Source organism: Anguilla rostrata, unplaced genomic scaffold (assembly GCF_018555375.3).
Source record: "Anguilla rostrata isolate EN2019 unplaced genomic scaffold, ASM1855537v3 scaf1076, whole genome shotgun sequence".
In the NCBI taxonomy this organism is placed as follows: Eukaryota; Metazoa; Chordata; class Actinopteri; order Anguilliformes; family Anguillidae; genus Anguilla; species Anguilla rostrata.
The window spans coordinates 9,227-30,128 of NW_026986417.1; the positions used below are offsets into that span (position 1 = coordinate 9,227).

At 44.7% G+C, this 20,902-nt stretch overlaps 1 protein-coding gene and 1 pseudogene across 1 annotated transcript; one reads left to right on the forward strand and one right to left on the reverse strand.

Annotated features, from left to right (window-relative positions):
- Positions 1 to 788: 788 nt before the first annotated feature.
- LOC135247118 (guanylate-binding protein 1-like) lies at positions 789 to 11,985 on the forward strand (annotated as a pseudogene).
- A 2,585-nt stretch (positions 11,986 to 14,570) lies between these two features.
- Positions 14,571 to 20,134, reverse strand: LOC135247119 (uncharacterized). The gene is made up of 5 exons (XM_064320392.1): positions 19,974 to 20,134; positions 18,109 to 18,228; positions 17,843 to 17,980; positions 17,411 to 17,536; positions 14,571 to 16,937 (listed from the first exon to the last, which is right to left on the reverse strand). Exons 1-5 carry the CDS (start codon positions 20,017 to 20,019, stop codon positions 16,720 to 16,722), a joined length of 648 nt encoding a protein of 215 aa, XP_064176462.1. The 5' UTR covers positions 20,020 to 20,134; the 3' UTR covers positions 14,571 to 16,719.
- Between the last annotated feature and the right edge of the window lie 768 nt (positions 20,135 to 20,902).

Below are 20,902 nucleotides of genomic sequence, written 5' to 3' on the forward strand. Positions count from 1 at the left end.
AAAATTACGGCAGTCTGAAAAAGCTAAAGGGAAGATTACTAGAATTAACCTGTTATTTTACCCGGATAAAAAGTGCGGATGGTGATTTCCAGTTTGCTTGTACTGTATCACCAATGTTAATTATGCAGAACTACCGCATACCTCACATAACTGTATCAAACGTTTTGAGTCAATTGCAACGGGCTAACAAAGAAAATCCGGAAGAAAATATTCAGCAACCGAATTAATCCGTTTGAATGTTTTGGTAGCCTACGTAATATGCTGTCCCAGCACGAATGCTTAGCATTTTATAAAACGAATACTAAAGCAAGAAAACAACAGAAGAGCACACGTTATAATTCCAAGACGTTGACAGGCTATAACCAAAAGTAGGCTACTGCGCCGCATAACATACAAGTTTGATTTGAAGTTATTATGAAAATAAATTGGTTTGCCGCTGCATATTTTCAAACATGGCGGGTAATGGCGGAAAATAAATACAACACAAATGCTGCGAGTAGGCTACTCGACCAATCAGAAATGTTCAGCGCTGCAAGCTCCACCCAAAAGGTTCCTGTACTTTCGGAAAGTACTACCCCCCGAGCAGGAACGTTTTGGGGGGTAAAACAAAGCCCCCAGAACTAAATTTAGACCCTAGTTCCTGCGGTGGAAACGCACTGAGTTCCTCAAAAGGTTCCTAGTTCCGGGGTATAGTTCCTGCGGTGGAAACGCGGCTTAAGTATTACAGTTACCGTGGCCCAGTTGCCAACTGACTGACGTCACACAGGCGACACTGTTTGGAAGTTGGGAAGTTAGGTCCAAAAACACGCCGGCAATTACCGTTTCTCGCCATTGGTACCGCCAGAGAGAACGAAACGGAAATCTTCGAGATCGTAACTTTAAATCCGTTAATCTTTGTATTTTCAGTAGTCTTGGTATTTTCACCACTGATCTGCAAACCAAACAGCACAAATTCGACCTACGCCCTACTGACTATTTTGGCAAGCAGTTCCTGAGTTGTCGACTAGCACCGAACGATCGAAAGTGAAACCAACCTCACACGGGTTCTCCTTTCGCTCTGATAATCCAGTGCGTGTTGAACCCAGAAGAGGTACACAGTATCCGAGCCTGCCTGATTGAGAAAAAAAGTCAACTAATGGTAAGAGATGCAATTTTGTTCTATTCGTGTCCCTGCTCTTCTTCTTTTTTTGTTTTACCAGCAAAATGTAGGCTGATTTCAAATGGCATGCAATTCGTGAACTTTCCGGAATCATTCAATTGACAAAGCGAAAGCGAAATGGACCGGAGTGAAATGAAATCCCGAGTAGTGTAGGCAAATTTGACGAAATATATGTATATTATAACCATTTTTTTTATTTATTTAACCCATTTTAAGTCCATGACACACTGAGTCCTTCCTCAATATCTTGGGTGTTGATTCCTCAGCAACATTTGTCTGCGCATTTCAAGCTGTAGCCCTCCAAGTCTAATCAAATCAGAACCGTGCAATGTATTCGCACACAGATATGGAAAGTGACAGCTGTCTCATTACATTGCAAGCGTTTAGCAACCGAGGTGAAGTTGGTTTCAAGTTGGATATTCAATTTCCCCGACTCTGACAGCCAGTTTCCCCGACTCTACCCTACTTCAACCCGGGGTTCAGAGCCGCTATGCAACGGTCTTCACAACCAGCCGCTTAAATCAATGAAAATGGTTAGGGACCGTCAGCAAATTACAGATTACAAATGTCAAAGGTCAATACCTCTTCAACCACATGAACTATAAACGTCAAAACAATTTTAAACATGTGTAAATGAATGTTGCACAGCCATTTGTTTATTCATAATAGTGTTTGAATATTTTAAACTAATTTAGTTTGGGATTTTAACTTTCAATTTCAATAGCTCCTAGACAAAAGTACCTAGAAACTCCAAACCACTTTTAAATTGAACGTAATTCAGTTCACAACTGAATTATGCACAATTCCTTAATGTGTACAAATTGGCTATGTGACACAGCCTACCACGTTATTACAGAAAACTGTCTTTCCTCATGTGTCCACAGGAGGGAAGCATGTTTCTGGTAAAAAATGATCAATTAGGTTGGCCAACCTTTGTGAAGGCAGTTACGCAGTTAAACACTCACCTACTTCCTTTGCCTTGAAATAGATGTTGATTTAACGTATAAATAAATCCAATCGGACCCTGTGAGACTCCAGGAGCAAAGTTTGTTACCACTCCATTTTAAATAAAATTTTGGTATTTTGCGCAGTGGTGGCAAAATGGCAGCAATCCTGAGTCCTAAATTGCCTGCGGTCAGCTCACTGACCAGTATTCTTTGAATATTCAGAGGTCGACTGTACGTATCCCAAATGTCCCCCTTGTCGCTACCCTGTATTTCTCCTTCTGTGCGTGTCTGTGCAGAGCATCATGTCCCGGGGCACAGTTTCAATGCGTGAGCCGGTCTGTCTGATTGAGAACGACAAGGACGGGACCCTGCGCGTCCTGCCACAGGCTGTGGAGATCCTGAAACAGATCGATCAGCTTGTGGTCGTTGTGGCAGTAGTGGGTCTGTACCGCACTGGGAAGTCATACTTGATGAACAGGCTGGCGGGGAAGAGAAACGGTGAGGCTGTCATCCCCAGTCAGAAACAGTAACACCATAACACATTTTCCCATCCGTGGCATTTCTACGTAACAAGCGCATGCAAATTAATTTCCATCTGAGACCACAGTAATCTTTCGAGTAATGGAAAAGAAAGTACCCCAAAATGTCATAAACGGGATAGAAAAGAGCCAAAAAAAAGAAGGAAATAATAATAATAATAATAATAATAATAATAGTTATAGTTTACTGGTTTAGCACTGAACTTGGTCCTGTCCTTTCTACCACTTAAGGATTTGCCCTCGGATCCACCATACAGTCAAAGACGAAGGGCATATGGATGTGGTGCGTCCCTCACCCCAAAAAACCGAAACACACCCTGGTGTTGCTGGACACGGAAGGTTTGGGGGATGTGGAGAAGGTGGGGGTATTCAATGTTTTCTCTCTCCAACAAGAACAGGCAGGCACAAAAATACGACCCGTTCTTTGAATAAACATTAAATTTGCTGTGTCCGCCTACCCAGGAGCAATCGGTGTCCTTTCGCATGGAGAGCCGTATTTATTTTCTGCAGTTTCCTCAAAACAGATATGAATATGGGAACAACTTGTTAAGTCAGTTTTTCTTTGTCGTTACATGATAACAGACACATGCTTAATCTCCCACCTTTGGTCCTTGTGACTCATATTCACAGCTTACAGTGTCACCCCGGATTACATAACATAACATTACATTAGACTGCATTATCCATGTAAGACTGCATTATCCGTGCTGAGTGAACGTAATGCAGCGTTCGCGTAATCAGGTAATGGGGCCTCCCATCTCCCTCCAGCTCACAGGGGTCACGGGGTCTGATGCGGGGAAATGCGTTTTTGTTGTATACCCAGGGAGATACGAAGAACGACAACTGGGTCTTCTCTCTGGCGGTCCTCCTGAGCAGCACGCTGGTGTACAACAGCATCGGGACCATCGACAATGACGCTCTGCAGCGGCTTCAGTATCCTGTACTGGGGCCACTTCCCCTTTAGCTGCCCTCTCTGTGGCCACCCCACTACTGTGATTATATAGCAAAAAAAAAAACGATGAGTACAAGAAATTACATCATTAATGGAATTCATAATAATAGTTTTATAGAGTTTACACTTTTGGGGCATTTGGTAGATCATTTTAGCCACAGTGACTTACAAAAGGAACATTTAATATTATAAGTAGGCAATGTTACATTGAAATCAGAGCCATTGTCCAAAAATGATCCATTATGTTTATCCATTAACTGTTTTCATGCGGCACTTTTGAAGTTCTTATTCAAATTTTAAATTTCTGTGATACGTATTAAGTATTGTATTTTCAAAACACGTTCCGAATTATATATTTAACATATAGTGTTTATTATTTTTAATATCTTAATTCTGCTTCTTAATTTGGAATGCATAGCTTTGCATGGGTGCCCCTGTTGTTGGTTTTTCTTGTACTACTGACCCTCCAGCTATGTGACGGAACTGACGGAGCTACATTCAAGTTGAAAAGCGGCCGTGACAGGAGTCCCGGTTTATGCGCTTTCTTCCCTCCTTGGTGGGCCGAATGAGACTTCACCTTGGAGCTGGTGCATGATGGGAAGCAGATAACAGCTGACCAATACCTGGAAAAGGCTCTCACGCTGAAAACTGGTGAGGCACTGAAAATTTGTGTTCAGACAGCAGTTCGAACGTACATACACACGCAGTATGTATGCAGCATACTAGGTTATTAATTTCCTAGTTTTCATCTAAAAACTGTTGTCCTTCTGTTGGGAGGAAATTGCACCATAAGGTACTTGAGATATAGAATACTGCGGATGAGTCCTATTTTTTAAGGTCTTCAGTGGTTTAGTCACCTCATTTGAGAATTATTAAGAAAAGACATTTTATCACTTTGGTTCAAATAACTATAGTCCAGCACCGACAGCTGACCACAAGGTGAACAGCCAAGCAACCAGGCTAGCAACCAGCCTAGCAACCAGCCAAGCAACCAGCTGAGCAACCAGCCCAGCGACCAGCCTAGCAGCCAATAGAGACTGGGTCCTGATCAGATATGGTCTGCAGTAAGCTCAGAGCCTTTGATGCTGGACCAGTCAGCAGTGTGATATATCCTTCCCATTGATACCACTGGTCTGTGAGAGACTAACCTGACAGACAGTGCGTTCCACATTTCAGACGCTTTGGTCAAGCTAACGCTAGTTTGCCGACGCCCGGAGACCGGGAAGGGGCGTGACATCGCTGCTCGCTCGCCGCCGCATCGGGCGGGCGAGATGGCAGCCTCTCGCTGGGAGGGCCCGGTTTAAACCGGGTGTGGGTCCCGCCCAGTCGCTGCGTCGCCTGCCGATTGGGCGCCCTTAATCGGGCGTGCCCTCCGCTGGCTTCCTGTAGAGCACAGCCCACTTTGATCACTGCTGCTGAGACGTTGTGAGGCAGAGGCTCCATGAAGGAGCTGGGACAGTCAGCGGTCGGATGGAGGAGGATGTTTTTAGACACCGCCTCACAAAGGGGCACTCACTCGTAGGTCTTAACGGTTTAACGAAGTACAGGCAACCAATGAGAGCTGTTCCCGCTCGGTTTAACAAAGTACAGGCAACCAATGAGAGCTGTTCCCGCCCGATTGTGACCAGCAGTCAGTCAAAAATCTACAAACAGGTGCATATTCCATGTGGTGTCAGACCTCGGTCATATAGTTATTTTTAATACTATATAATATGGTTATAGAAATCTGTAAATTTCCTACAGATTTCTTACAGTGTCGTATTGTATATTTTCACCAATATTTAGAACAAAATTTTTAAATATGATTTGTACATTTAGATTAGTGATGTGCTTCATTGAACATTCTGTGGGAGTATTTTCAAATTTTCCAGCATTTAAAGGGTTTAAAGGATCTTAAATACATCTTTGATCTGGCTTATATATGTATTGTAACAGTGCAGGTAAATGGCAGAAAATTCCAGTTTTATAACAAAAGACACAGATTTGCAGGTTTGCCAGAAAGTAGCCTAATAAACTACGAAAGAAAACTGAAAGGTTTTTATTTGTATTTTTTAGCTTTCATACTGATTTGTCTTTGAAAACCAGGCCATGGGAAGCAAGCCGTGCAGTACAACTTGCCACGGGACTGCCTCCGGAACTACTTCCCCACCCGGAAGTGCTTTGTGTTCGACCGCCCCGCCAGTGCAGAGAAGATGAAGCGCATGGATGAACTAAGCGATGAAGACTTGGAGCCCTCCTTCGTGGAGCAAGCCGGGCACTTCTGTAATCACATCATGAGCGAAACCAAAACCAAAACCATGAAAGGGGGCTATAGTATGACTGGCAGAAGTGAGTACCGACCCACCACCTGTTATCATGCACTTATTCTTCAGGGAGGTGTTGCAACTTGCAGTATATAACTTCCTAAAATTATAAAAATAGATTAAAAAAAAAGGTTGTGGTTTTTCTTTTTTGGGATCTCAGAATGTTCCGTGATAGTCCGTGATTGTTTGTGGTGTGGACCTTATAAATTCCTTATAAATTCAGTTTGCTTCGTCCTTAATGTGATTAAGGAAAAGCATTTACCTGTTAGAATGCCATATAAGCTCTGCATTCAGCCATCGCGGTTATCAGGTGAAGGTTGAAGGATGATGAATCAGAGGCCACTCTCTGTCCTCTGTGCTAAGACTTTAATAATAGCGTACGGTTCATGCCAGGAATCATACATCACTGTGTGTAAAAATAATAAACAGTCTCATCACTGTGTCTTGCAGTGCTGGGGAACCTTACAAAGATGTATGTGGACGCTATCTGCAGTGGCCAGATCCCCTGCCTGGAAAATGCAGTTGTGGCTCTGGCCCAGATAGAGAACTCCAACGCAATAGCTGCGGCTGTGAAGTCCTACAAGGAAGAGATGGCCAGTTGGGTTGTCTTCCCAACTGAAACACAGGAGGAGCTGTCGGATATACACGGCGCAGTCGAGAAAAATGCTGTCAAGATCTTCATGGACCTCTGCTTCAAGGATGAGGATCAGAAATACCAACTTGAGCTAATGGTAGAGGAATGCAGTCGGTCCCTACTATTCCCCATCAATCAAACTGCACTCTTCATTTTATTGTGTAACGGGCACACATTGTGGCTCAGGACTGAGGTGCATTGTGGGTAGACAGCATTTGGGCCATAACCTGTGTGTCATCCTCATCTGCCTCCTTCTCCCCTTTATTGTAGAAACAGCTGCAGACAGAGTATGAAGCAGTCTGCGAGAAGAATGTTGTTGAATCGAAGAAGGCTTGCGAGTCCATCATCCGGCAAACATTTGAGCCTCTGGAGAGAAATATTGCATCTGGAGAATACATGTCAGCTGGAGGATACCAGCAGTACCGCAAGGAGTTACAAAACTGCATCAAAAATTACGATTCAGCAGCGGGAAAAGGAATAAAGGTACAGTACACTGGACAAGGTAAAACCAGGCAGCCCTGCACTTTAACTGGATTGGGCTGGATACTTTTAAGGGAATGTTCTCTCTGTTCTTATGAGTGCTGCATACATGATATGAGTTGCTGGGTTACAGAATGAGGAAAGTCTAAAGGAATACCTGGCCAAGACAGAATCTATTGGACAAGCCATAATGACTGCTGACCAATCTCTCACTGATGCTCAACGGAAGGAACAAGGTGATGTCACGAAGGATCCATGCACTGGGCTGTCCCTGTAGCATTCTAAATACTTCCCTGTGGCACAACATCCTTTTGCAGCATACAACAGATATTACTATGGGCTAAGCAGATGCCTGACTCTTGTATTCCTTCAGTCTTCAGTTTTTTTTTAAATTACAAGAAGCTCTTGAAAATGTATGCCTCAGAAGATGCATCAAGATGGGGCATTTCAGCATCAATGGAAGGGAGAAAGAACTACATGCTTCCCTTACAAAAGTTAACAGTACAGAGTTTTGCAGTTTGTTAGTCCATAGTAGTATCTGTTGACATACTCAGAGGATCTAAAGAGGGGATGGAAATGCTTGATTCTACAGACCCACCAGATACTCATCTATGTACTGACAATGTACTGACACTCATAACCAGTACTGAATGCATCACATTAAAAATAAAAAAAAATTAGCATTAAAATACATATATGGCAAAGACCACTCACCCAAAGCACATTACTCATCTTGTGATGAAATAATATTTAATTTGACTGCAAAATGGTTTAACATTGATTACCAAAAAGATCAATATTATTCTACATATTTATCAATTATGGCCGGCCTGGTCCTGGAAAGCCTCACGGTCTGCTGGTTTTTGTTTTTACCTTTAAATGAATAGCCATTTCACACCACAATGGGTGATTTTTCTGTGTGATCAACTGCTATAATCAGATCTATGGCCTTGTCTTGTGTATATTGGTTCAGTTGACTCCTGATTAATCATTGTTCAGCTGACACAGCCTTGCTTCCTCCTTTCAGAAAATCTGGCTAGAATTGAGGCCATTGAGAGAGAGAGTCGTGCTTCTGAGGAGCAGAGGAAGATCGCGGAGAAGCAGCTGATGGACCAGGAGCGAACCTTCCAAGAGAACATGAAGCAGCTGGAGAAGAAGATGGAGGAGGACAGGAAGAATGCCGCAGCGGAGTTCAATACGGTCCTGAACAGCAAGCTGCAGGTAGTTTCTGTGGGCATTTGCACTCAACAAGCTCGTAGACCTGTGGCCCGCTCCTTAGTCAGAGACGCCCCGTAGGTTTCAAAAGTGATATTGTTGCCTCGAAATTAATACTTCATTTAAAGATAAGATCTGAGGGGAGGGCTCCAAAGGCCACCCTAGTAACCATATTGGCCCCGGTCTGATCTGAAGTACCCTCTGGTCCAGGTTCCTGGAGAACCATGGAGTGTTCTGGTTTTTCGTCATTCAACATTAAATTGGTTGCTGATTGTAAGGTGAAGACAAAACCCAGCCAGACCAGTTTCTGTCTAGGACCAGGGTTCGCTGCCCCTGAGTTAGAGGTTACATTTTCTTCAGACGGTGGGAGCGGGCCTGTGATAGAGCGCTAAATTGTGCTTAGCTCACTGAACAGTGTGCTTTAAAGGTTGACGGCCTGCTGAACGTGTCCCACATCTCCATGCCGTGGCATGCTGCTCCCACCAGTGGCCTAGCGACAGCGTAATGGCTTCCGTGGCATGCCGTTCCCACCAGTGGCCTAGCGACAGCGTAATGGCTTCCGTGGCATGCTGTTCCCACCAGTGGCCTAGCGACAGCGTAATGGCTTCCTTGGCATGCTGTTCCCACCAGTGGCCTAGCGACAGCGTAATGGCTTCCGTGGCATGCTGTTCCCACCAGTGGCCTAGCGACAGCGTAATGGCTTCCGTGGCATGCTGTTCCCACCAGTGGCCTAGCGACAGCGTAATGGCTTCCGTGGCATGCTGTTCCCACCAGTGGCCTAGCGACAGCGTAATGGCTTCCGTGGCATGCTGTTCCCACCAGTGGCCTAGCGACAGCGTAATGGCTTCCGTGGCATGCTGTTCCCACCAGTGGCCTACCGACAGCGTAATGGCTTCCGTGGCATGCTGTTCCCACCAGTGGCCTAGCGACAGCGTAATGGCTTCCGTGGCATGCTGTTCCCACCAGTGGCCTAGCGACAGCGTAATGGCTTCCGTGGCATGCTGATCCCACCAGTGGCCTAGCGACAGCGTAATGGCTTCCGTGGCATGCTGATCCCACCAGTGCCTAGCGACAGTGTAATGGCTTCCGTGGCATGCTGTTCCCAACAGTGGCCTAGCGACAGCGTAATGGCTTCCGTGGCATGCTGTTCCCACCAGTGGCCTAGCGACAGCGTAATGGCTTCCGTGGCATGCTGTTCCCACCAGTGGCCTAGCGACAGCGTAATGGCTTCCGTGGCATGCTGTTCCCACCAGTGGCCTAGCGACAGCGTAATAGCTTCCGTGGCATGCTGTTCCCACCAGTGGCCTAGCGACAGCGTAATGGCTTCCGTGGCATGCTGTTCCCAACAGTGGCCTAGCGACAGCGTAATGGCTTCCGTGGCATGCTGTTCCCAACAGTGGCCTAGCGACAGCGTAATGGCTTCCGTGTTGTGCACTCATGGCGGTTTATTGAGGAGGGACAACAGGTTACTTGCAAGACATGGGAACTGATACCTGGTCTCCTACTTACGCACGGAGAGCAATGGCACTGCATTGCGCATATGCTAAAGGCTGGGGCAGTTATCCAGGTAAAAGGCTGGGGCAGTTATCCAGGTAAAAGGCTGGGGTAGTTATCCAGGTAAAAGGCTGGGGTACTTATCCAGGTAAAAGTCTGGGGCAGATATCCAGGTAAAAGGCTGGGGCAGTTATCCAGGTAAAAGGCTGGGGCAGATATCCAGGTAAAAGGCTAGGGCAGATATCCAGGTAAAAGGCTGGGGCAGATATCCAGGTAAAAGGCTGGGGCAGATATCCAGGTAAAAGGCTAGGGCAGATATCCAGGTAAAAGGCTGGGGCAGTTATCCAGGTAAAAGGCTGGGGCAGATATCCAGGTAAAAGGCTAGGGCAGATATCCAGGTAAAAGGCTGGGGCAGATATCCAGGTAAAAGGCTGGGGCAGATATCCAGGTAAAAGGCTAGGGCAGATATCCAGGTAAAAGGCTGGGGCAGATATCCAGGTAAAAGGCTGGGGCAGATATCCAGGTAAAAGGCTGGGGCAGATATCCAGGTAGAATGTCCTGCAGCTGTAGGGAGGAGCGCAATCGGGAGAAGAAATGGCTGCCGTCATAGAAGCCAGAGAGGAACTAAATAACTTATCATGGAGTACCTTGTTGACAATGGATAGAACTACATGTAGTAAATCCCCAATTTTACTTCAGCTCTTACCGAGTTCATATATCCTGTAGGGAACCACGTGTGCTCTGTTAGAGTTGATACAACACTGAACATTTTACTGAGCACGATCAGTGACTGGAGGATGCTTTCTGGCTCTTCCTATTGGACGTAGTCAGGCAGCCCGGAAGCAAAACTGGAAAAAGTATCCGCCAATCACAGTCAGCATTTTTTCTTATTACCAGCATGCGCCTTGCTTGGTGGAGCGCTGGTTTCTATGCAAAAGGTGATAACAACATTCTATCACTATTTTATTACACCTGGAACACTGCTCTTCTTAGCCACGTCATAACATACCGTTATATAACATACTGATGAGAACCGGCCATTCAGCCCAACAATGCTCACCATTTTCCTAACTAAATTGTACCTAGTGCTCTGATTAACCAACAGGCTAGATAGTATCTAATATCATATCAAGTCTGGTCTTGAAAACCCCCAGAGTTTCTGCCTCTACTACATGACCTGGCAGGCTATTCCACAAATTGACTGCGCCACACTCCAAAACTCTTCCTAATGTCTGTGTGGAACTTACCTTTTGCTAATTTCCATTTATGTCCCCTCGTTCTACTAACAGAACTCCTGAAGAATCTCTCGTTGTTCATTTTGTTAATCCCCGTTATGAATGTAAAGGCCTCAATCAAATCCTTCCTGTCAGGTATGATTGCTGCACTACGAGTAGAAAATCCAGCTGATTTATTCAACTTGTTCCCTATGTCCTAATGCAGGGCCAAAACAGCATGAACTCAAATTGCGCTGCTTGGCATCTCTGATTTTCAAAGTTACTGTTTTTGAGCGTGTTTTTTGCTTGTTGTTTTTGTTGTTTCAGGAACAGCAGGCTCTTTTAAAGCAAGGCTTTGACGAGAGAGCAAAGCTCATGCAGGAGGAAATTAACTCCCTCAAGAGGGAGAAGGATGAAAATGAGTCCCCTTCTTTTTTTTCTAACATTCTGGATACCGTGGGACAAGCTGCCACATTGTTTCTGCCAGGGATCATCCCAAAGGTAGCAGGGGTGGGCCTCTCAGCTTTTTCACGCCTGTTTAGATAATAGGCCGAAGACATGCAGCAGTCGACAACTTCACCGTTCTAACAATATGTGCCCAAAGCCTTGTTTGAACGCCTCTCTTGCCTCAGCAATACAGCTAAATTCATTTTTGCTCTTGACTGGACATTATCAGCACTTAGCATTAGCTTGTCTCGAAAAATTATATAAGTACAGTGCTGTGAAAAGCAGAATCTTATTCTGATACCACACCTCATTTTAAGACCAACACGCCCATGGCCGCAAGTACATTTGCTGTTTAAACAACGTGGGCGCTGGATGGGAAAATGACAACTGCGTTGGTCTGAAACTAGCAAAGACATTTGCGTTGCGCTTGGCGCCGCTTTGGGCCAGGTGTAAGATAAAGCCCAATGTGTGTAACCTCTTGGAGCAGCAACAGTATCATTGATTTTTTTTTGGGCTAGACAAACACAATGGCCAGGATTCAATCTACATCGGTCCTTAACTTTGTGCTATACAAATAAAGTTTGATTGATCGAGAAAATGACTAGTTTATCAAAACCTTTGTGACAGCTATGTTTGTCTATTATGTATGTCAGAGAATTTCATGTTTTTGAAATGAAAAATGAAAAGAGACAATCCTCTCGGTACTCTTAAAGCAACATGATTTAATACACACTGATTTATTACACAGTTAACATGAGAGAGCCATGGACACAAACGACACACACACATTTTACAGTTAGTATTGCAAAGCAGTCACTGCAGCGGTCAAAACCACAATGAGGCCTTAGTATTCAGCCAAAGTATTACTCGAAACCTCTCTGTAAGCAAGCTATACACCGCACAGTACTTCGTTACCACACAGCAAAAACATTCAGTGTTCAATCAACTCCGGCAAAATCGATTCTGCTCTCTACACTCGTAACACGTTTCTTTTTTAATATGCAGGGTTGTGTGAACATACTCCCTGTTATACAGAGTGCAGACCGGGGAGCACAATCTAATGAGTATTATTACATTAATTTCTAAGTGCAACATACAAACTCCTATAGCTGCATATTATTTAAGCCAAACAACTGATATTCGGCCTAGCACACAGACAATGCAAACGTGCACACATGTATACTGTAATTAAATCCAGGGGTGGCAATGTAGTATAATGGTTAGGAAGGTGGGATTATATACCATGGAGGTTGCAGGTTTGATTCTGTAGTAAGACTCTGGTGCTCTACTTTTCAGTGAGGTGCTTATTCTGAATTCATCCAGGACATGCCCACCTGGATACTAGGCACAGAAACGAATTTTTTTTGTTTTTTTGGAATGTAACTTGAAAAAACTGTAAATTGCTCTGGATAACATACTTCTACTAACTGTATAAATGCAGTTATGGATTTAGTTAGCAATTCAACGCAACCTTAGATCCAGTATGATGTGGCAGTGTTTTTTTTTTCAGCTTAAAAAGCCAGTGTGCATGTCTCTGCATGGTAATTGGCAAATTCTTCAGTCCACTTTAAGCTTTTACAACTATCAGAGATAGCTGCAGGCAAACTGCACTTACATGATTGAAACAGATCCACCTGCCCGGTCCATTCTGTTTCCAATTATGATCGAATACTGGCCATTTTCTGCACTGGCGTGGTTAGGATTAGACACGGTTAGACAGTGCTTTTGCAGGGCTTGCCATCCAGGAGAGTAAACCACAAATCCACATTTTATTTTGTTCTAAATTCATTCAGCTTCTTATTACAAGCACTTTGGATGTATAAATCATAAAAAAGAGGTCTGTAAAACATCTATATCAACTGCAGGTTTGACTTAATGGTTTATTCAGTCTCACTCTGAAATTGAACTGTTTATTGCAAATTCAATACCAAAATAATTTTTTGATGTTTATCAAATTAAACTCATCTGTGGGCCCAGGCTATTTTTTCACTATTAGACAATTATCAGTGAAAAGGTAATGTGGCCAGAATCTCTGGTCTTCATTTAATCTCTCCCATTGTCTACCTGAGCCATAGATAAAATAATGTTGTAGTACAAAAAAAAGAGATGGGTCAGCATGAGTTATTGCAATATTTGGACAGTCAGGTTACACAAAATAGGATGTAGATACAGAAGAGATGGCCCTCTCAGGTGACTTTCTGGCTCTCTCAGGTGACTTTCTGGCCTGCTCAGAGACAGGTGACTTTCTGGCTCTCTCAGGTGACTTTCTGGCCTGCTCAGAGACAGGTGACTTTCTGGCTCTCTCAGGTGACTTTCTGGCCTGCTCAGAGACAGGTGACTTTCTGGCTCTCTCAGGTGACTTTCTGGCCTGCTCAGAGACAGGTGACTTTTGGCTCTTCAGGGACTTCTGGCCTGCTCAGAGACAGGGACTTTGGCTCTCTCAGGTGACTTTCTGGCCTGCTCAGAGACAGGTGACTTTCTGCTTCTGGTGACTTCTGGCCTCCCAGAGACAGGACTTTGGCTCATTCAGTGACTTTCTGGCCTGCTCAGAGACAGGTGACTTTCGCGCTAGGGACTTCTGCCGCTCAGAGCAGTGACTTTCGGCCGCTCAGAGACAGGTATTCGCTCTCGGTGACTTTGCGCTCGAGACGGTGACTTTCTGCTCTCTCGTGCTTTGGCCGCCAACAGGTGATTCGGACTTCAGGACTTCGCTGTCAGACAGGTGACTTGCCGCAGGTGACTTGCGCCAGAGACAGTACTTTCTGCTCTCAGGTACTTTCGGCCGCTCAAGAGTGACTTTGGCCCGTAACAGGTGATTCGTCATTTGGATGTGAGTCTTTCAGTGGAAACGGACACCATGGAATAATGCACTTTTCTACATATGTGTTTTGTTTTACAATTATCATTTTTCCTTTGTTATGACGTACATTGGTTCTGTTGAAATGAGTGGAGGACATGGACCTGGGGGACTGTCATCCTCAAGCAGTTAATTTTTGTTTGGAATTGTCTGAATATTCAAATATCTACAGACGAGAACAGGCCATTCAGCCCACCGTGACTCACCTTCTGAGAATATCTGAATGACAAGACGAAGGTCGGGTTACCAGAGGTGTGTTACCTGCTACTGACTGTGACGGTCTGAGAACTACAGTCTTTGCGGCCCATGCACTTGTCCACACTTGTCTGAAAAGCAGCCTACTTTGAAAGGAACTAACTGTTCCCAGTTTCCACATAGTGAGGGCAAGTATTCAAATCCCCTGGTGAATATTTAAAAGTGCTATTATTGTGAAAGACAGCCAAAAAAAAAAAAAAAGAGACAGCATCTGTGTCATCAGGGCTTTATTGGTGCAGAACTCGATACTGTATACCAGCGTTTCCCTACCGGTGTGCCGTCAGGTGTGCCGTGTGAAAAATCCTTTACATTTTTAAAAAATGTTTTAATGGGGCTGCAGGGTGTTTATTTTTGTATGCTTTTGAGAGTGGTGTGCCATGAGATTCTGTAAATTTGGAAAGTGTGCCACGGAAGGAAAAAGATTGGGAAACTCTGCTGTATACTACAGGAACACCATCCTGTCCTTCTTTGGGGTAGAAAATCTAATTTTAAAAACTAATTTAAAAAAAAGGGCACCCAGCCCACAAACACTAGTGGCCACTGGCAGTCCACCACCAGAGCCGCTGTTTACCCGCCAGTGTTCAGCCAATTGGCAGTGAAGCGTGGAGGCCCAAGTCTGGCCCTCAAATCAAAATCCAGCCCTGGTTTTCTTTTCTCCCATGTAATTAACCGAACAATTAAGAACAATTAATTGCTGGTGATTGGCTGTCTTCACACCTGACTTCCAGGCAAAGGGAGGGGTGGAAAACCAGCAGTTTTCAGCCCTCAAGGGCCCTGTTCAGACCTGGCATTAAAATGCGTCTCGGGTGATCCGATCACAAGTGGACAGCGCTAACTACAGGTGTGAACGCACCCAGGACGCATTGATGACGCATTGAGGACTCATTGAGATCCGATCACTCAGACCACATTCGGAGGTGGTCTGGGTCGCATATGGCCACATTATTTTAGCAGTGTGTACACGAGTGCGCCCTGGGCCACACTGAAGGACCGCCTAGTCAACTGACGTCCTCTGCGTAAGCGGAAGTACGTTCTCATTCGCACGCCAACGGCGTCATATTAAAGTGCGAAACAACAAGAAGAAGCCACACTGAACGACGTGAAATGTTGTTTTTAACCAGCACATTTGGTCTTTGCAAACGGAAATGATGTACGTGTTTATTTGCATATTGAGCGGGGAAGTGAGATTCGATCACAAGTGGTCACTCGAGACACACGTGGAGGCTACGCATTCTGATGCCGGGTGTGAACTGACATCCGTCTCGACTGAATCTAGACACAATCTAGATGTATCTGGATACAAAGTACAGGTCTGAACAGGGCCAAGGACTGTGATTTGAGTAACAGGACACTACAGCAATCTGTCGGTGAACAGTGGAGGCGAGACAGAACAGGTTGCAATCAGCTGTGAGAGAAATGCAAGACAGAGGGCGGCTGGCAGAGCGCTGGAGTGCCGATGTGGAAAACACTGGCTGGTAGACAGTGGTCTGATGAGTGTTTGCCTGCAAGGCAGCTATGGCAGGTAGACAGGGGTCTGATGAGTGTTTGCCTGCAAGGCAGCTATGGCTGGTAGACAGTGGTCTGATGAGTGTTTGCCTGCAAGGCAGCTATGGCTGGTAGGACAGTGGTCTGATGAGTGTTTGCCTGCAAGGCAGCTATGGCTGGTAGACAGGGGTCTGATGAGTGTTTGCCTGCAAGGCAGCTATGGCTGGTAGACAGTGGTCTGATGAGTGTTTGCCTGCAAGGCAGCTATGGCTGGTAGACAGGGGTCTGATGAGTGTTTGCCTGCAAGGCAGCTATGGCTGGTAGACAGTGGTCTGATGAGTGTTTGCCTGCAAGGCAGCTATGGCGTGTAGACAGGGGTCTGATGAGTGTTTGCCTGCAAGGCAGCTATGGCGTGTAGACAGGGGTCTGATGAGTGTTTGCCTGCAAGGCAGCTATGGCGGGTAGACAGGGGTCTGATGGGTGTTTGCCTGCAAGGCAGCTACAATATAAGGCAGTGTTCCATCATTCCAGGTCCTTGACTAATAAAAAACTTAATAAAAAATTTAAAAAAATGTAATAATGATCTTTAAAAAAAAAAAAACAGTAAGACTTCTATTCTCTAATGCCAAACCACCGGTTCTGACGGCCAGTCGTTTGGCGTACAGAAACATAATTCACTAAACACTGAAGGGGAGAAATGCAAGGCCCCAGGGTGCTGATGGGACACGGGTGTGTCATTCAGGCAAAGACCTGAAACACCAGCAGGGGAAACGCCATCAGAGGAATGAGGGGAACGCCGTGCCCGTCGCCCCCGGCACCGTTACACAGGTTACCTTCGCAGCAGAACACCTCCCCCCGCAGAACCGGTCCCACCACGTCCGAGATGTTCACGCCCTGCCTGCACACGCTCCGGGTGGCGCATCCCTTGCTCACCATGATGTTTCCCGCCACCCGCTCTGGGGAAAAAGAGAGGGAAAGAGGAAAAGAGGGGTGCCGGCCGATTAAAATGGTGGCAAGCGTGTAGCGCGGGATGCCCAGTCCTCGACTGGACGTAAAATAATGTGCAGCGATTTTAATAATTAAAAAATAAATAAAATTTTATTATTTTCCTGCTTTTAAATTTCAGATAAGTACACATGGTATCTTGACTGCACAATGTCTCTAAGCAAATAAACAATTGCAAATTACCTTTAAAATTATGTTTTTTTAAATTTTTTAAACCATGTAAACCACAAAGCTCTAGCGCCGGTAAACCAATCACACCTGAAACATCCAGAGTGGAATAGCTTTCTTTTACACGCAATACATTCAGAATACCGCAGGATAATGATTTAAGGTCACATTCAGGTCAGGTGTCTTGCTCACGGGTGGCTCAATGGCAGTGTCCCACTTGGGAATGGAGTCTGCAACCCCCCCGCCCCCTCCTCACCAACGACTTTGATGCACATGACCTCCTCTCCACGGCAGTGGACGGTCTTATCGCACAGCCACGGCACCGCGATGCAGCCCACACACTCCCGATCGTTCTGGCTGGCCTCCGGGCTTATTGCGGGCCCTGCATGGGCAGAGAGCACACGTTTTTGGCATTCAGCAAAACGCTCTTATCCAGAGTGACTTATACAATTTACACAGCATCCGTTTATGCAGCCGGATATTGACTGAAGCGTTTCAGACAGAAGTGGCTGAAGGGTACAGGAGGGTACTACTCCACCCGGCAATTTCAGCTACAAGCTCAGCTTGCCAAGCATTGTAATACACTGCTGCTGTGCGTGAGTGTGTGTGTGTGTGTGTGAGTGTGTACACACACACACATATATAGACACACATGCGTTTTCCACTTTTGTGGGACATTACAGCTTACCTTCAGCTTGGTCACACCCAGTTCTTATCTTCCAGGCAGCATGTTTGAAGTTAAAGGACAATTCCGTATTGCAAAAACCAGCATCGGCACATGATCTGGTAACCTTCTTGGTGACATGCTTCTCTTTATTGTAATCAACTGAAAGTTAAAAAAAGATAGTGTATTTCTCAATGGCCAATTTGTACTGTCAAGAAGTTGTTTTCTTTTATTTTTAAAAGATGCCTCAATCAAAGCACTGTCAGTCTCATGCCCCATACAGTACTCACTCTCAGTAAGTTCAGATGCTGCTGACACACACTTCTGTCCAGCCGCGCATGCATTTACTACACCATCGCAACCAGTCCAGCCGTCAGCCTGGCACTCCGTGCAATTTAAGGCATTCCCGCCTAAAAGAACAGAACAAAGGTCATTTCAAATCTGGGTCACGGTAAAAGCAGGACATAGTGAAGTAAGCATTTGTTGTCTTCTGTCGTAAAGATGGTAATATCAATATAATATCAATTGCAGGCATTTAGCAGATCCTCTTACCCATAGCAACTTACACAACATTTTACATTGTATCCATTTATACAGCAACATAAAACTGCCATTTATGTCTTATACAAATATTATTATCGTGACACATTGCCCCTAAAACAATAGGCAGCCTATTTCGTGACGACCTAATTTACCTAATGAAACACGCAATTAAAATTCGGTCAAAATAAACAGGTAGCATAAATGTATGGGTGTGCCGCTCAACTACTCCATAGCAGGACAACTCCGTCGGTAGGATATAATGTCAGAAGACCTGAAAAACGGACTGGTTGTCAGACTGAAACCTAACCCCCGCCCCCAGCACATCAGGTGCTATCACCAATTTCTTGTTTTAACTTCTACGACAATATGCGTCAGTATAGGTTGGAGTAGGGAAAACAGGGCGGCTACTCCTCCGTCAACATACATCGCATACATCGCTTCCAGACAGTCGAGACGAGACACGACCCGACCACTACGTCGTCAAGAAAAACAAACTCACTGAGCATCATTTTGTTCCCGATCTTTCGCCGCTCACTTCCTGCTTTGTTATTGCGGACGTGGGTGGATATTTGAATGAATAACGACTGCTAAACGCAAATATTCCGTAATCGAGTAAAATATGAACTGGACAAAAACGTGCAGCTACAGAAACCACGCCTCATTCACCTTGATCGTTAGGCATAATGACCTTGGCTATTGGATACCAAGTCGCTTGATGTACCCTATCAGAATAAAAATTACGCAGACATCTAAAATGACCTGTTGAACAATACAATAAAGTTTTCATCGTAACAGGCTTAATTACTGTATGGCAAAATAGTTTATTAAATATTTTATTCCACAATAAAGCACACCTATTTAGCGATTCCCTCCACCGAATTACATTATTGTCTTTAATAGTGAGATTCTGGCCTATGCTGATAAGCCTGGCTAGAAAGTTGCTATTGCCTATGTGGAGACTTGCCTATACATTTGTTTTCATCACGACAAATACGGAACTCTAAAATATCAAAACACGGTCAGAACGAAGAAAAGTTAGCTGTATTTCCACGCGGAGCATAAATGCATTTTCCTACAGCCTACAGCGCGCAAAGACCACCTAGCAAGCTAAATAATAATAAAATGGCCTATCTAAAAATCTTTTAAAAAATAAAAATAAAAAAACAAAGCGATTTGATGTTATCATCACATAGCAGTCATTTAGATTTCATTCTCGGTTCTAGAGGACACCGTTTTACAGAAGTTTTCGTTATTCCGTTATTACAATAATGTAGCTATTGGCGCTGCAGTTATGCTACATTGCATTTTATAACGACAGCAGTGTAGGAAAAAGAAAAAAGAAAAAACGCAAACCAATAAAAACTACAACAAGATGCTGGGTCACAGGAGCATATAAATAGGAAAATAGAATACTCGCACACTGGCTTGATGCTCCAAAAATGTATGTGTTATGCAATGTACACGTTTAACGCGTCGACCGCATTGCTGTTCGGGGTGAAGACCAGTGTAGTCGAAACGTTAACCGTGCTTATGGCTTAACAAATACAGGTATTTTATGGAGCATCAAGTCTTCCCCTTCCCTACATTGTAACAATAGAAAACCAAGTCTTACCAGCTATAAATACCGCACAAAGGGATACAGTCAACGCCCAAAACATGTTGCTCTGCAAAGCAGCGTGTACTCAGTTTAGTGTGAGATGCACTACTGGTAAGTGCCTAGGTGGAAGGGGTTTCTCTGCTTTTCCATGGCAAGCCCTTAGCAGGAAATGGGAAGGAACTGATGCTCTTGTGACGACGAACTGAACAGTCTTACGTTGTTAATGCCCAGGAAGCAATTAAATAATTACAATAAAGTGGTTACTATCTAGTGACATCAATCAAAGGACGAGTTGTTGAATACCTTTAAATGCATCCTCACAAATCTTTTTTAAATTTTTATTTTTTTATTTTTTACAGCAGGTGTTTTTTAGGTGTTGTAGCCTATGTGTGCATCGCATAGACTGCTTGTTCCAACTCAGAGGCTTCAATGAGAAGCTGAGCAGAACGTGATCCCCGTTCATTGAGCTGAGTCCAGCACAAATTCGCCAATAAAGGGAACGTAACACACTGTTAAAAAGTTCCCATTAGGGGTTGAATCGTTTAGTGGCAGCTGGCGGGCGCCAGTGGCGGTTTTAGCGGAAGCTGGCGGAGTGGTATCTTTTAGTGGCACCTGGTGGACTCCAGTGGCTGCTCCAACGACAACAATGGTCGCATTTCTGGCAACCGCCATTCAAGTTTCCTTATTGGCCCGCCTGTACGCGACAGCTGTTGTACTTTCAATACAGAAACTTGTTAACATCCAGACGGTGAAGCTTAGGAAGTAGCAGGAAACTGCATGCTTGTACGCAAAAGCGCTTGCTGCCCATTGAGTTCAATGTGGACATCCGAGGTGATTTTTTTGTTATCATTTTTAACCAATAAAAAAGTTATTAAATTTGAAATTTTCTTTATGGGACAAGGAATTTTCACTCTTGCATGCTTGGATCCCTAGCACAGCACAGC

Coding starts and splice junctions, on each gene's coding strand:
- LOC135247119 (XM_064320392.1), bottom strand. CDS start 20,019: ATGTTTTGGGCGTTGACTGTATCCCTTTGTGCGGTATTTATAGCTG. Junction 17,981..18,108: donor AGCATCTGAACTTACTGAGA/GTGAGTACTGTA, acceptor TTTAACTTTCAG/TTGATTACAATAAAGAGAAG. Junction 17,537..17,842: donor TGGGTGTGACCAAGCTGAAG/GTAAGCTGTAAT, acceptor CTGCCCATGCAG/GGCCCGCAATAAGCCCGGAG.